The 17,583-nt window shown below is 34.5% G+C and overlaps 1 protein-coding gene and 1 long non-coding RNA gene across 2 annotated transcripts; one reads left to right on the top strand and one right to left on the bottom strand.

Annotated features, from left to right (window-relative positions):
- Positions 1-6,094: 6,094 nt before the first annotated feature.
- Positions 6,095-6,664, top strand: LOC113325141. The gene has a single exon (XM_026573362.1). It carries the CDS (start codon positions 6,095-6,097, stop codon positions 6,662-6,664), a length of 570 nt encoding a protein of 189 aa, XP_026429147.1.
- An 8,857-nt stretch (positions 6,665-15,521) lies between these two features.
- Positions 15,522-16,077, bottom strand: LOC113322400. The gene is made up of 3 exons (XR_003347134.1): positions 15,879-16,077; positions 15,668-15,744; positions 15,522-15,584 (listed from the first exon to the last, which is right to left on the bottom strand). It is a non-coding gene; the product is annotated as an uncharacterized LOC113322400 (long non-coding RNA).
- Positions 16,078-17,583: the final 1,506 nt, after the last annotated feature.

Below are 17,583 nucleotides of genomic sequence, written 5' to 3'. Positions count from 1 at the left end.
TCTAAAAGAGCTTAACATATTCTTAGTTGAATGTTGAGTTATATACTAGAAGAGGCCAAGTTTTGCTCGAAGTGGCTCACTTTGACTTGAATGTTAAATATTGATTAATATATTAGAAGAGGCCAATTTTTTCAGTGTTTTGTTTTCTTTTTTGATAGAAATCCCAGTCTTTTATTTTAGTCGTTATCAAAATTATGCGATGGTAGCAGACTATTTTGAAAAGATTGTACATGTGCTCGTTGTCTTTCATTGTACTGCTTATTAAAACCAATAGCTTCCCTTGTTGTTGCATGATGATTTATTTTTCTGAACTTCACATTCTCTGTTGTTTTTTTTATGTTACAATGAGTACCACATACTTTAAAATGGATTCATCATGTGTATGTGTTCCTGTGCAGTTGTCTATGTAGTTAAATATCTCTTTTGTTGTCTTCCGCTACTAGATGCTCTCTAAGTTTGGATTTTATTGTATTTTTTGCTTGATGTAGGGATATACCATATTATGAGAATTTAGAAATGGAGCAACTGTGACAGTTGATGTTCTCAATAAACAGGGAGTTTCTACCGGACTTCCTAGTTACCAAATACCCTATTCTTCTTGTACAGTTCGTGGTGCATCGAGTAGTAATCCACAGATATTTTCTAGGAAAATGTTTGAGGTATATTGAGTTGAATGATATTCCTTCTGCTCTCATTTTTCTTTTTCCTTTGTCTAGTTTTGGTTGTACTAAATAGTTCATCCTTGAATATTTGCTTATTTTGGGTAAATGTGAAATCTTTCAACTTATCCAGATATATATTAGAAGTTACCCATAAGGAACGTATTTCATTTCTTTTTATCCGGATGATATTTTCCAGTCAAGAAACTTGTCGCTAGGGCTATCTCAATTGAATTTTATAAGTTTATTTCTTATCATGCCTCCTATAAGATCCTGAATGGCCACATCTTACTGTTTGAGGGTCTTTGCTCTGTTGTTTTAGCAAATTGTATGTCTGAATGATGTTATGTATAATTTCTACTAATCCAGGGAACAAGTTTTTGTGAACCTGTACATGGCTTAATGTTGCTGCTCTTTTGCATTAAAGATGGATTAAACGTCAGATTGGATTCGGTGCGTTTGGGGTTAAAACTGGTTGCAACCTAAGTCAGATGTCAAAGGAACGATATGTTAATCTTTTGTCATGTTTTTTTAAAATGTATCCGTTTCTAAATTGTAAATGTTTAAAAAACCATTTACTATGGACACATAAACAAAAAGTGGCTAAATAAATATCTTTTCGTCACGGGTTGATAATTGTGTCTATTGCAAACCTACACATTTGACACATACATAAATCCTAAATGTGGCTATATTCGCATTTATGGCTACATGTGATGGGATTAGACTGAAAAGTATGGCTAAACAATTCCCTATGGCTACAGTTGATGGGTTTATGATTAAACCCATGACCAAATGGTGCACTATGGCTACAAGGTAACACAAAACGTGGCTATAGTTATGGTGATGACCAGTAGCCACGCAAATAACCCAAAACGTGGCTAGGATGTAAACCAAAAAACGTGGCCTATGTGAAGGTTTGTACTAGTGTTATAGAAAGCCTGAGATAGGATGGTGGGTTTATGCATCTCAATTGAATGTTTGATAACATCTTTCAAACCACTCAAAGAACTCATAACAAAAATAGTCCTCTTTAAGGGATGAGTTGTTCTAAAACATTGAAGCCTTGAGTTGTTCAATATTTTCAAAATATTCTTCAACAGAGTTGATTCGTGAAAGTTTATTGAAACAACCAACGAAGTTTTCATTAGCTGGAACAATAGTTGGTCCTGTAACTCTTAAAGAATGGGGACGACCAAATATCATTAAAAGATGGATCGTATTCAAAAACGTGGATGGGCTTACTGTACAAGGAGGTGGAATAATCAATGGACGTGGTAATTGTTGGTGGGAGAACTCCTGCCACAACCGTAACGGTAAAAACCGCCCGGTAAAAGTGACTTAAACTTTGACCCCTGACTTTGCCGTTTACTTTGACCATTGACTTTGACTTTGACTTTCTTTTTTGGTTTGCGTAGGGTTGCTCCAAAACGCATCCACATTCAGTTAACTTCATTGCCACTAGTAATAGCCAGTTGAAAGATGTAACGGTCACTAATAGCCCGAAGTTCCACGTGACGTTATTGGACTTGACTAACTTTAACGTCACAAACCTGAAGGTGGATTCCCCCGAAGATAGTCCAAACACGGACGGCTTGCATACGCAAAGCGTTGAGAATGTTAGCATCAGAAACAATTACTTCAGGAGCGGTACGTTATTCTGAAACATCTGATTTATGTAAAAAACATAATTTCAACTCTAAAAAACTTTGTCGTCGTTTCAGGCAACGGTTGTGTTGTTGGAAAACGATAATAAAAAAATAATTTCTTGAAGTTTTAATAAAAATTATAATTTATTGTTTTCTTTTGTGAATGAAACTTTTTAGTCCCACATTGTGGAGTTTCCAATTTTTAGTAGTTTTAAGAAACTATATAAACTTATTAGTCCCACATTGTGGAGTTTCCACTTCTTAAATTGTTTTATTCCATTATATAAAGAAATTCACTACTTTTGTAAAATCAATGGGAATGGGGTTGCTCTATATTTTAGAGGGACCCCTAAGGGAAAATATTTTATAGCGTTTATTTAGAGTTCGCGGTTTTCCTTAACGGTTTTTTCGGAGTTGCCAAGCTCAAGTTGAGCATTACTACATATGCTAGTAGTAGGTGTAGTAGGGTGTTTTATCCTGGAGATATCCGTCCTGTGAGGGCTATAGCATCACTCTTGAGTGTAGCCGGTGCGCTAATGTCTTAAGGGAAACGTGTTGAACACGTGACTCACTCTGTTTTTCCAAAGTTTTGTCTTGTTGCTGTTGTGGAGATATGAGAAGCTCGTTCGTTTCGTCAATCGATCAATTCCATTATAAAGGAGATAAGTATCAATAACTTTTGCTTATTTGATTTTTTCTTTATTTTAGTTATTGCACTCAACAATGTTAAGACATTATAATTCGTAATAATTGAAAATGGTTGGTTGGTTTGTGAAACATGAATGTTAATTGTGGAGTGAAAAACAAAAACAATATTTTTGGTCAGCTGTAGAGTTTCGAGATTATCTCTTAACCTAGAAGGAATTTCGATGAACCCTTTTGACACAACGTAGTAGACATCCTGATAGTTATCCACTTAAAATTTCAGATTTTTTGGAGTTGTAAAAGTATTGTTTTGATATTTTACAAAACAGACAAATGTTCCTGAAAAATTCTGACGGGCAAACTTTTGTTGTCAACTCGCTTCGTTTATATAAATTTGCTTGATAGGCTTCTTTTGCACACTCCTGTTTCAAATAAATTAGTTAACCTAACCTAGTGCAGAAACTTGTAGTCTTGATCTTTACTTTCTCTTGAAACTCATTTAAAAGCAATTCAAGGTTTTAAGCAACAGATTTCTGTCCTATCTTTGGGATAAATTATCACCCAGTTAATATGACTCTTGTTTTTATTTGTATTTTTTGTGTAAAATATACCTTTTCTTCTTTAAAAGTAACTAAGAATCACTGGATTCCGGTAAGTAATGAAGTCGGGTTGAATTTTTGATTATGAACTACCAAAACTGTGGATTTCTGTAAAGAGTTTTTCTGCCTGACTTTTCCCAAGAGACTCAATTTTTTTATATATTTTTTGTATAATAAATCATCTTGTCTTCTTTCAAATGATTCAAGAAACTATGGATTTGGATGAGTAATGAAGCCTGTGTGAATTTTCGAATAAAGACTATCAAAACTGTTTGGTTTCTGTAGAGAGTTTACTGTCAGTAGTTTTCAGCGTGATTTAGACTTGTTACTCAACTCTTTGCGTTTGTTTATATTTTTTATACAATATCTTATCTTCTCTTCTTTGAAATGATCCAAGAACCAATGAATTTGGTTGAGTAATGAATCTTGTGTGAAGTTTTTCTGAAGCAAACACTGACAGGTTTTATTAGAGTGAATTTGACTTGTTAACAGAGAGTGTCGATGATAAAAAATTTTGATTAATCTATGGGGAAGGAAGATAAACAGAGCAATGGATCTTTTTGCTAACGTATATACTGTTATTATAATCAACTTCAACTTGTCTTTCTAAAATCATTAACTTCAACTTATCTGTGTATTGGAAAATTTGAATATTGAATGTCGATGTAAGTTGTCCGCTTCCCTCCCTCCATATAGTTGTGTTATAGTGCGTCGAGATACTTGAGCAATGGATCCATACCATGATCTGGTATTCTAATTTTTATAATTTCATTCACAATACTTGAGAGGGCCTTCAGGATACTGTCATTCCAAGACATTGAACTAGCATCTATCAATTGGTTAACAGTAGCGTATAAAAAAAAAAAAAGGAACTGGTGACCACTGAAAGTGTTATTCCAATACAACTGTCTTCTACATGCCCTTTTTGCTAACGTATATACTGTTTTTTTTCCACTGCAGACAAGTGCAGTAAAAATCAGCAACATTACTTATGAAAACTTGCATGGGACAACTAACATATTAACCCCATCAGCCATCAACCTGGGTTGCAGCAGATTGGTTAGCTGTACGGGTCTTTACTTCAATAACATCTTCTTCACACCCGCAAGAAATTCAGTGAAACTCAAGTCGACTTGCATTCATGCGAAGGGCAAAACTTGGGGGAGGATAGAACCTCCCCTGAGTTGTCTCAATCATTGACACCCTCTCTCTCTCTCTCTCTCAGTGGAAGATAGTAGCTAATTATGGTCAGCAGGGTAGAATCAATAATTCAGAGTGCTTTGTTGCATCGGTATATGGTCCTCAACATCGAAAGCAAAGACGAAAGCTGTGGAGAGACCTTGGGATGTACCAGCAGTTTCTGGAGGAGATTACAGTGTAACCTGGCCATTGGAGGACAGAAATAAAGGCAATCGTTCAGGACTTTCCTGCTTGTACTTGTGTAGATAGGTTATGGATGAGCTTCTAGTACAAATTAATGAGCTAGATGAGAGGGAGGTAGATTTTGACAATGGAAGGTAGATTTTAAAGGGTGTACAAGAAGGCAGAGTATTTGAAGTGGTCTCTCTCAATTGGAACGATGAAAATGAAATACAATGGACAGCCAACTGCTCCAATCTCTATTCTGTTAGCTCCTGTTACTCTACTGTTGGGTCTCCTCTCATCATCAGCCTATTACAAGGATGAAAAGCAGCAAGCCGATGACATCATGAAGATTTGTTTTCAAGGAGGAAAAAATAAGGTCGCTGCTCGTGTTTTTGGCAGCTTCGGATTTATTTTGTTAGTTTTCTTTTTAGCTCTGTGAGAAGCTGTTACTCAGTTTTCTCTGTCGTCGTCGAAACTGTGCCTTAGTTCCTTGTTGCACTGTTATGTGTCCCCTTTTTATTTCTGTTTTTTCTAGTAATACAAAATATATAGCATGCTTGGAATCAACAATCTGTACGGTAGGAGGAGACTTGGATGTATTTTGGAGACTTGAGAAATCAGGCTTAGAAATCATCACTTGCTTCAAAGAAGAAAAAAATAAAAAAATAATGGCCTGTTAGGTGCGACTTTCCCATCCATATGTTTATCATTTTGCTTGGAAACTCTAAAATGTCCCCCAAATATTTATTTAAGAAAACAAATATTCCTCAAATTAACATATTTTCTTCCCACAAATACTTGAGTCATTACGCTCCAAATTTTTATTTAAGAGAGAATAAAAAAATAGTTAACATATTTTTCCCGATAGTAATTTCTTTTCTAATTTTATTTTAATTTCATATCTCAATGTATGGAAATAAAATATTGTGGCAAACATCTCATACGGTATAATAGACGTACAACAGCAAAGAACCAGCAACACTGTACCATATTTTAAAGCTTTACTCCTACCGTTATAAAACATTATATATATGGCAATAAAAAGTTACTAGTTATGTTTTATTACATGCAATTTTCATGAGATGGCTATGTCTCCATATCAAACGAAAATCTATATATATATATGCACGAAACGCACAATAAACTCCATCTTTGTTCATCTTCGCTTCACGGAAAGATGAAGCAAGTTTGTTTCTCTTCGTCTTTGGTGTTCATTCTTCTTGTTATTCTCGTGAACTTTCATGGAGGTCATGTTCATGGTGCTGGTCTAATAAATACTGCATGTAAGAATGCGGTAGAAAGGTTTCAGGAAAGGGTAACATATAGTTTTTGTGTAGCATCTCTGGAAGCCAACCCTAAAAGTAAAAATTATGGTATTGAAGATCTTGCTGTAGTAGCATATGAACATGCTACGAAGAAAGGAATTTCGGTTAATTCATACATCCATCAGCTTTTGAAAGATGGAAAACAAAGTTCAGATGTAATGGTCCGTTTGAAAGGTTGTCGGCGTGATTATAAGGATATTGTCAGTATTATGAAAGATGCAACTGGATCCTTCCGTCGTGGAGATACTGAAGGTGGCGCGAATGGACTGGATACTGCCGAGGATAGTGTGCTTCATTGTCAACGACGTTTTGATGGTGGATTCACTTCTCCATTGGCAAAAGAAGATAGTGAATTCCTTCAACATATTTATATTTCATATACGATTACTGAGATGATTCAGGCCCTTTGGCCTCCTGCTTAAGGGTCCTCTCTTATCTTTGGGAACTAATTTGATCTCTTTTTCTTTAGGTACTTTCAGCTTATTTGTTTTTCGTCAGCATCTAGTGGCATGTGATTTCTTATTTTAAATTAATTCAGTTTTCTCTTAAATAAGGATCTTAATAAAATTTTCACGTACGATTTTTTACACCCGTCATAGTAGACGTTCTTAGTCCTCTTTGTATTAAGGGGACACGAGTACCGCATGTTTATTGTTAAACTAAACGGAAAATGAGTCATTTGTCCAAAAAAATTTAAAACATGGTCCAGATAGACGAGAAAAAATTAGTATGGATGAAATGGACAAAAAAAATAGGAAAGATGAAACTGGATTCATCCTGGCCTAAACTTAAAAAATAGAGGGTGAAACTGGATGCATCCTGATGTAAATTAAAAATAAGATGAAAATGGGTCAGATGAATAGTATCAAATCTATATGTCTTTTTCACCCAAAAATTATTGATTTTGGTCTTTTTAACCATTTTTGTGTAAACTAATATACTACGAGGGTCATTAACATTGAGCCGTAATTCCTAGACTAAACTTTGATAATTCTCGCCAAATCTCTTTCTGGAGACTGGAGAGCTTGATCTAACAATTGTATAAATGATAAACGAAAGCTCGTCGAAATCAATTGAACCGATGATACACCGTACAAACGCTCATGGTTGGTTATTGTGATTCTACTAGCTTAACCAAAATGCGAGCAGCACAAGAACAATTTTGTTTTCTAAGCCTGACCTGACCAATTTTGCGGAGCTCCCTGACTTAGGAACTATTAGTTGTTAGAGGAAACCAAGCTAGGACTAGTTATTCATATGTTTTTCCTCTTCCTCGAAATCCTATAATATTTGCCGTAGGTGTCTGTACTAAACAAAGTCTATTGGCAATTGGGTTGTATCTTTTATGCTTACTTTTAATAAGCACTTCATAAAACTTTACTTTTGTCGATTAAAAAGAAGAAGAAAAAATCCTATAACACAGAATCCTCCAATATTTCTAAGAAATAAAAAATTATCTTGTTAGAAATGTCTTTCTTAATAGTATAAAATTTCTCATGTTCCAAGTATCTTGTTAATAGGATTTCTCTTGCTAGAGGAATCTTCTTAAATATAAGAATAAACATTTTGTAGCAAAAAAAAAGGAATAAACATTAAAAAATTGGCAAGTTTTGTAGTACAATAATAAGGGAAAAAGGAAAAGCCAGAAAAGAGAAGGATTTCTATTGATTAGTCTATTACAAAGGTAAAGTATCATTTATAACATTAAAAAATTTGCAAGTTGATCACTTTACTCCGTTGAAGTTGACTAGTTGCTTCACCACTCTTAAGGCATAAAATCTTCGTGGGAAAGATAATAGCCTTAGTTGGGAAATTATATTCCCGGTGTTTGTTGTTGTCTCATTAAAAACCTTGCCGAGTAACAAAACCCTGTGGGAAAAAGCAACCTCGGTGAAGGAAAATAGTTCAAAACACCGTTAGATGCTCCCCTTGATGTAAAATAATTTTCGTTAGTCTAATGCATTCAAAAGGAGTTTATCACACTTTACTTTGGTGACTTGAATGTTTATAAGAAGATGTTGTTGATTTTGGAAGTTACGTTGCTTTAGAGAATATCGCGTTTCATTTCTTTGTTTCAGATATTTTCAATAATATCAACGCGGTCTCTATGTCTTCAATGTTCAACATACTTGGTGTTTTTAGTGTTGTCTCGCTAAAAACCTTGTCGAGTAACAAAACCCTTTTGGAAAAACTATTCTCGATCGAAGGGAAAAAGAGTACAACACAGCTTAAATCTCGAAGTAAAATATGTCGACATCATATCCTCGGATCCTCCCCCTGATGTCGGCATATCCCCTTGATTACTTTCAGAGTTATTCCAGACAATTTCTTTAGTCATGTACTCTGCGAAACTGAATATCAGTAATGACTTAGAAAATAGTTTACCATATCTCTCCTTATTACTTTCGTTGGAGAAGAGATTATTGTTCCTTTATAATCAACAACATTTTGATTGCAGTTCCTTTAGGGTTCATTTTTATGTCTTTGTTGGGATAAAACAAACTCATGTCAATGGTTACTTTTAAGTACATGATTACATTTATTGAACCATTCCAATGACGTTGCGTTGGCGCTGAGCTATATCTAGCTAAAAAGTTTCATGGGGATGTAATATTTAATCGAGTATATTACTATACTAAGTACAACAATGCGTATATTGTACTTAGATATGTGAATTTCATCCCCAACACATCTTCATCATCTTCCTTTAGACGAAATGGTCACTTACTTACATTTGAACCTCGACTAATCATGGGAGTGCTATCAGGATGCATGTCTTTACATATCACAAGCTCAGTATTCGGTCGAGTTTTGCCCAGATTTTTAGTCTCAAATTTGGATTTCTAATAGCTTTTAAGGTCTCTTATTACATGAAGATTAACCATCATGTCTGTACCATCGACATAGGTAGCTACAACTCCAAATCAGGAACTTTCTTGTGAATACGCAAGGAAAAATAATTTACTTGTCTATATCATCCAAATCAAATAGCCACTTAGACAGGTATACCATATCCGCCTGATTGCTTCTATCTATAAGTGAGCGTTCTATCTAATTGTAAACGCACTATGTGGTTTAGAGTCACTTGATTTGGATAACAAAAGTCTATCAAGTACTTTTGTAAATATCTTTTATCTCTTGATTCTGTCAGAGATATGTAACAACCACATACATATACTGCATTTCAAGTCCTTTTGAAATTACCAAGCTAACTGAGTAACCGAACACTATGAATTTCATTACAAAACAATTTCAGGGCTTTGTGAGAAACCACGCGCCACAAGGCGAATATTTATAGTTTAAAACTTCTTTCTTCTCATTATGCTTTATGACAAATTAATCATGTATGTCCAGTAGGCTTTACACTTGGTGAGTTAGCACTACCACACCAAATACATGTATATTTGTCAAAGAGCCAAGTCGTACCTGGATTTTATAGGCTAAATATGTTATTCGTTGACATTAAGAAACAAAGAGAAGGGTTCGATATCATCTTGCTCTATTTCCTTACGCAAGTGTATATGAAATTAATCATCAATATGCTCGCGTGATCTTCCATTGACTCGTGCGCATTTTCCTAATCCACTATGAACATATTCAGAGACAATCTTATGACATGATTTCTGATGATATAAGTAAGTTGTGCCTTCCTCACTTACTTCCTTTCTAGGTGAGGATTGATCTAACCAAGTGGTCTCTCTAACTTCCTTTATGAAGCCACGACCTCAACCACACTTCCACTAAGTGTAGTTGTAACACCTTAGTCTATGGTATATCATTTATTGAAGATTTTTAACCTTGCAGGTAGGTTTGCAGCTGGTATGTGTGATCTCATCACTTTAGCGACATCAATGTAAATTCTGAAAATCAATTATTCTTTCACTTCACATTTATATTTGTGGAGTATAAGAATCAATATGAGACACAGTAGGAACACACCACAACAATTCCCATCGTTCCCTTAGAAAATACTTTTTCTTATCACCCCCTAATGAAGGGAAGACTGTCTCATTAAAGTGATAACCCGCAAATCTAGTGGTTAGAGATCTCCTGCCAAAGGTTTTAAAATGCGGATAATTGTAGGAAATTCTTGTCCAACATAATCACTTAATCATTTCGATGGCCCATCATAGTACGATGTGGAGTCTAACGGGACATATATAGTGCAACAAAAATATGTAAGAACGCAAAATGTCAGGCTTATATCCAATCCCCAATTGGTACGCAAAGAATGGTTGACCAATTGTGAGTCTAAAACGAATTAGTGAAGATGTATGTAATATTGCTTATTCCCCAAGCAGTTAAAGGTAGGTTTGTACGCATAACCATTCCTTAGGCACCATATGTAACCTTTGTGAAACCATAGGGTATAGGATGCTCTACATTGATCTTAATAAACATGCAATAACCGTCAAGTCCTTTTGATGTATACTCTCTAGCATTTACAAGGGGTGGCGAGTCCTTACATGTATAATGTGTGCTAGCAGTTTCCAAACTCAACATTGCTTGGGAACTATAACTAGTCCAAAATGTCAAAAAATCCACGAGATCCATAAGTCACTTTATTGGTCCGCATCCTGCATGAATATTTTTCTAAATATCACCTCGTTTTCTTTGTAATATGTATTGTTTACCATTTGCATCTTAGGATGGTTTCGGTCCTATTTTACTGAAGGCTTTGTGAAATGATATGCTCTCTTACATAAAGAATAACGGGAAGGATAATTGTGCATCTAGTTCTTTAGAGAACACTTATTGAGATATATGTTGTTACTTCGCATTTTGTCAATATTTTCCCCGTTGTCTCGTCCACTCAAACACAGTGATGCACGTATGAGTATATTCAAAACGAAACATCATGTCACAACAAAAGTTCCTTTATGGTTATGTAAAAGTATGTATGAGTCAATTCCCAATATTTCATCGTCAATGCCGATATGGATTCAATAATCCAAATACTATAGTGACTTACATTTCACTAGATTGACTCATTAGTTTCTCTAAGATATATTTCCTTCCAAATATATTAGAGACTATAAAAGATGCAATCAATTACATTCTCATCATTGTGAGTTTCCATATGACATCCACTTGCACGGGTCTTTTTGAAATTTAATAAGGTGATTAGCTCTCGGTACATATATAACTTTTGTGACTTTTAATCTTTGTTCCATCTTGGAAACAAAATTTGAGCATTGCTTCGCTCGATGATCCGATAATCTTAGTCACATTATAAGGAAATAGTTCAATAATTAATTTAAATTCCTTAAGAGTTTCGTGTAATAAGTGGTGTGACCTTATTACGTAACAAAAGAAAATCTATCTCATTTAATTTGGAGTGTTACCGTTCATGAAGATGATATACTATTCATCATAATGTATGAATGATTCTTATATCTCAAGTACTGTTGAATTCAAAAGGTCAAATTAGAGTCGAATTGGCTTAGCCAAAGTCTGGTCAACTATTTAGTCAAAACCCGGTCCATTGGGTTAACAAGGTCATGTTTAATAAATATAAACATACATGGTCCATTATATATGAAATATTCAGGCACATTGATAATAAGTGCGAAACTATTATCCCTAAAAATTATATATGAAACTATTCAGGCGGAAAACATATCGTTAACCCTAAAAATTGAAAAACTTCTTCATTCAAATGTTCTGATCGACAGACAAATTTATCATAGTTCGATCATGATGAAATTATGACTTTAGATTCACCACAATGTTTTGACAAACATATCAAAATATCAAAGACATCCAACGGCTAGATAAAAAGATATTTATGACGCTGTATAACTGTTCCAATTCACGTTTCTGTGGACATAGTAGGATACTTTGGAGTATTTTCCATAGTTGGATCTTTATGAAACTTTTAAAGTATCTCCATAAGGATAATATATACCACACATATAAATTACGGAATAATCCAACGGTTAAATTATACAAAACTTAGGTTTTTTGACGATGTTATAATTAAGGTTTCCTAAACGAAGACAGTTCTACTAAAATCAGAATTTGGAGATTGCATCAAAGAATAAATAAAGACTAATTTGGTTGAACATACAAAATTTTTATGAAAATCTAACGGTGAAATCTATACGTTTGATAATCATGCTTTCGTGGAACTCTAATATATACTATGAAAAACGAAATTTCTTTGTTCAAAAGAAATACCTGGTAACCGTGAAAAAAAAAATCAATCGATCCAATTTAGCTCTGCGGTATAGCTTCGTGCATGATAACATTTTGTAGTAGAATGATAGGGGAAAAAGGAAGAGGCAGAGAAGAAAAGGATTTTTATTGATTAACCTATTACATAGGTAAAGTATCCTTTATATACATGTAAACAGAAACTCTTAGACTTCTAGTTGGGTCGCACACCCATGTAACGTAGTCCCTACAACAGCAAGTATTTTATTTTCTTTTGTATGTATGATTTTCTGTATATTTATGGTACATAACAACCTTACACAAATATCATAAGGTAATATAAAAGATACTAGTTCGTTCTATTACTAGCAATTTATCTTCCTTGTCATTCTTCTTGTTCTTCTCATTAACTCTCACGTTCATGGTGCAACCAATGGTGGTCTAGTAATTACTGCACGTAAGAACGCAATAGCAGAGAATCCGGACATAAACTATAGTTTTTGTGTTTCATCTTTAAACTTCTGATATTTATACACTTGGTGTAGTATCATATATACTACAATGAAAGAAAAATTAATTAAATTCCATACATCAATAAACTTTTGAAAGATCGAAAACAGAGTCCCGGTGTTTTTCTTTTGATTTTGAAGGTTGAATTTACAAAAATAAAAATGTAATAAGGCTCCAAGCACCCATTTTAGAAATTACAAAGTTGAGCCCATGGCCCTCTCCCAAAGGGAGTATCATATTTTTTGTTATAAATTTCAGTTATCTTGTATTTATCACAACTTTCCAGTGTGTTATTAGAGTACGTTTGGAAGGTTGCTCAAAGATTATGCGGGTATTGATAGAGTTATGGACGATGCAATCTGGTCTTTCCAGGGTGAAGATTGAATAACTGCCGCTTGCCAGGTGTGCTATATCCCCATGCCAACAATTGTTTGATGGTGCACTCACTTCTCCTTTGACAGAAAAAGCAAACGAATTTAGTTAACAATCTTTTATTTCATTTACGTTTACTGAGATAACAACGGCTGTTTTGCCTCCTCTTTGAGGATCTTTCTATTATCTTTCTGTGGACTATTATGTGATTTTCTAAGTATAATACTCTATAAAATCGGGATTTGTAGTACTTCCTGTGTCGACCAAAATGGTAACTAACATGTTTCTTAATAAATTCTGGAATGCGAATAGTGTCAACAGTTGTGCCTATAAGAGCATGAAATGATATCTTCATATCTGACTCAATCAGGGAATCATTATTGTCTTGAGTAGATACTTGTTGTGGAGAATCCCCAACTTTTCGGTGATGGTGTTGTGGCTTGTATCTGTGTATATGTTTCATCACAATTATAGAATAGACCTTAATAAGCTTGTCTCTTGTCTTGTTGATATCTAGACAAGCGACGAATATGTGGTGGAACATACAGTAGGTTGAGTGGTGGGTACAGAAGTAGAAGGAAGTGGTTTGTCTGTAATTTGGGTGGACGAGATGGTATATATTTGTCTTTTGAAAAATAGGTGAAAATCTGTTGAAATATGTGGTGGTTGTAGGTTGTTTGTAAGTTGGAGGCTCTTATTGTTGGTGTTGTTGAAATGAAAGGGAACTTTCTTGTAAACGTGCTTACACTAGTACAAATCTTTACATTGGCCACACTTAATCACCGTGTCCATAGGCTTTTGGTCATGGATTTTTTTTACTCCAAAAATGTGGCATCAGGTGCCGAGACAAAAAGGTATCCCTATCGCTACATAAACTTTGAGTGGCTATAAAATATGATTTACCATGGCCATAACTCTAAAAACGTGTCTATATGGTACTCAATATTTTTTTTGTAGTTAAGCATTTTCACTATCACCATGGCCATAGGATTATTATAGACACATGATTTAATTATATGTGGATAAAGTTTACCTTAAAGTCACGTGAATTTTATTATAGCCGTGGCCTTTGTCATCAATTGGACACGCAAAATTCATTTTATCATGGCCAATTCATAAGTTGCAGTCACACTAATTTTTCTCAACCATGGCCATCTCTATCATTGGACACACGAAAAATAATTTAACATGGCTAATACATGATTTGTAGTCACGTTTAATCTATGGTACCATGGCCATCCATATTTTTGGACACATGATAAACATTTTACATGGCCAATTATTAAGTTATGGCTACTAAAAATTTGTAGCACCGTGGCTAAATTTTTTCGAAAGACACATCAAGTGTTTTGAATGTAGCTATTGTTCACCTTTTGGACACATAGGATACGACAAACCATGGCGATAACCTTTATAAAATGACACAAAACGTATTCAACGTGGAAAATATTAGCTTTTAGTCACTCGAAAAAATTGCAATTTTTATCGCTCAATTTATCTTCAGGGACCTATTGGCCCCCTCTTTTATTATTTGTAGCAAAACTCACCTAAATAACCATCCATAAAAAATTAACCAAGACTACAATTAGAATTGAACCAAAATAATTTTTATTCACAATATGATAAACGTCTTAATATCTGATAATTGTGCAGTAACCTTAAGATAACAAAATTTCAGAGGGAGACTTTAAAGTTTAAACACCCAAATCCTACAGTCTGCGACTATTTCTCTTAATAATTAGGCTGCAATCTTGAGTCTCTTGCTGGATCTCCTAGACTTCAATTCCCCACTCTTCGTATTTGAAGGTTTCTTCTTCTTTCTCTTCTTAGTGTTTAGGTCAGCATCATGCTCATCAGTGTCTGAAAGTAGAAGGCCATGCAACAAGCAAGTGGACGTATAAGGCAACAAACCATGTTAACAGTTATATGCTCAGGACGCATAAGGTAAAAACTTAAATGTTCTCTAGTAACTGCCTCAAACCATGTTAACAGTTATAGCTACACAAGCATATTTGTTTAAATAGATAGACTAAATTAAGGAATAAAGCAACTTACAGTAGAGCAAGAGATCACAAACTCTTTTGTCCAAGCTACAACAGATCCTTCAGCATCCTCTACTGTTTTGAGATAAGTAGATGGGACTGACAAACAATGATTTTTGAATATCGATTTTTCAACCGATACTCTTACACAATCATCCTTGAGTGCATCTCCATGTACTAACTGACCTGGCCCCGATGGAAGAACCATACCCAATGCAATGACGTTTCTCAATAAAGAATGAGCCAGTTTGTATTTGCCAATCTGTAAAACATATATGCTATATTGACATTAACAGATTCAACTATCAAAATCCAAGGGTTTAAATACCTGCGAAAAGGACATACCGTTGAAAGTTCGTCTTTTAGATTCGTTCGGAGAGTTAAGTGGCAGATGCAAGAGATTTTTGTTTGTTTTTTCCAGACTGCAAACAAATATGCTATATTAACATCAACATATGGAACTCTCAAAACACTATATTTAAAAACCTGCAAAAAGAATTTAGACTAGTTAATGAAATTAATGTTGATAATAATACTAAAACGTGTAATATACAACCTTGCATTCAGAAGACAGCCTCCACTCTACGAAGTTGTCAATTGTTCTTGGTTCAGCAACACACGATATTGTTTAGGAATTGTATTGAGTTTAACAAGTTTACCCATATTGGGCAATATAAACTTTACATACAGTTTTCTTCTAGAATTGCACAAATGTTCACCGAAGTACTTCATAATTCGATTTCTCCTAGTCCCCTCAATTTCATAAAACCGCTGCGAAATACGAATTGGATGTTAATGGCGGAGAAAAAATTTATAACAAATATAATATTAACATTAAATATAGAATCAGTATACACATACCACTAGTTCTTCCAATAGCTTATCCCTCAACTCTGTCTTTACTTTCTTCCAGTTCAAGTGCCTGAGACCTACGTCTCGACGTACTATTACACCCATGTAACTAGCAATTTCAGATTTGCACTTCCCCTTAAAATGACCCAACTTATCAAATTCTATAACACGTTTCTGGCCATTCCAATTTTTCTTTAGCTTCTTTAGCCTTGTTAGACCTCGAACATTGTTCTCTTTAGACTCTATTTTATTCTTTGGATCCCCTATGTCTTTTTATAGTTTAAAACCCCACAATAAGAGTAAATCTGGTGTAAGAGCAAGCTCATTTTATTTAAGTCCAAAATAGAAATCAGGCTAGTATAACATGTCTAACATTACCAAGATGTTCAGAACTTTCAGAAGATTCATCATCAGAATTGGAGCTACTGCTATCAGAACTGAAGCTACCATCATCGCTATCTTCGCTTTCATCCTCTTCTCCATTCTGCAAGGCTAGAGCCTCCAAGGATGCAGTCTCATTGCCAGCATACTCATCATCATCATGATCTGGCTCCCAACTGGAATTCTTGTGTGTAGACATATCAGAAACTGCATATACATGAACATAATTAAGAAGATTTACGATTGACCCAAATATAGAACTCAAACATAATACCTAGATGTCCAACTATGGTACGGGATACTACTAACTTTGTACAAGATCTTATACATTAAGTTTTCCCTAATTATGACTTCCATACAAGATAATATACGTACATAACAACAATACTAGAAACATAAACTAAGACAAACATTCTATCCTCGGCTTATCCACATGGAAGTACTCACTCAATCCAAACGTATTATTCTCCTTCGCTTTCTTCGGCTTCAGCTGCGACAATTGCACCTGATACTAAGAGAGAAAATAATGAGCACATCTCAATGGAAATTTACACATTAAGACTGAAAATAATGAGCACGTCTCAATTGTAACATCAAAATCAAATTGAACATACATAACATCTAGGTCATTAGGGAATTAACCATCCACAACAAAACCATGAAGAGTAAAACCCATAGTATCAAAAGAAAATATTCATAACCTATAACTATTTTACCCAAGATATAAAAAACACAGAAAATGCATTTACAGAATTGTAATTAAGTAAAATCAAATTTGAGAATTATACCTTTAAGAAAACCACAATCTGATTCAGATAAGTTCCCTGTCAACAAAAATTAAACCAATTAGGAATTTTAAAAAAAAATCAAGCTTAGGGTTCCCTTTCTAGCTGAAGAGAAATCCAGAAGAAAACATACGTAAGTAAGATGAAGATGAAATTCGATGCAATTTCTTTACCAGTTTAGGGCTCTTTATATAGGCGGACAGATTCACAGCAAGCGGGAATAATCCCTCCCAAAAGGATTTT

Source organism: Papaver somniferum, chromosome 11 (genome assembly GCF_003573695.1).
Source record: "Papaver somniferum cultivar HN1 chromosome 11, ASM357369v1, whole genome shotgun sequence".
Lineage (NCBI taxonomy): Eukaryota > Viridiplantae > Streptophyta > Magnoliopsida > Ranunculales > Papaveraceae > Papaver > Papaver somniferum.
This window is presented reverse-complemented; position numbering and strand designations above follow the sequence as displayed.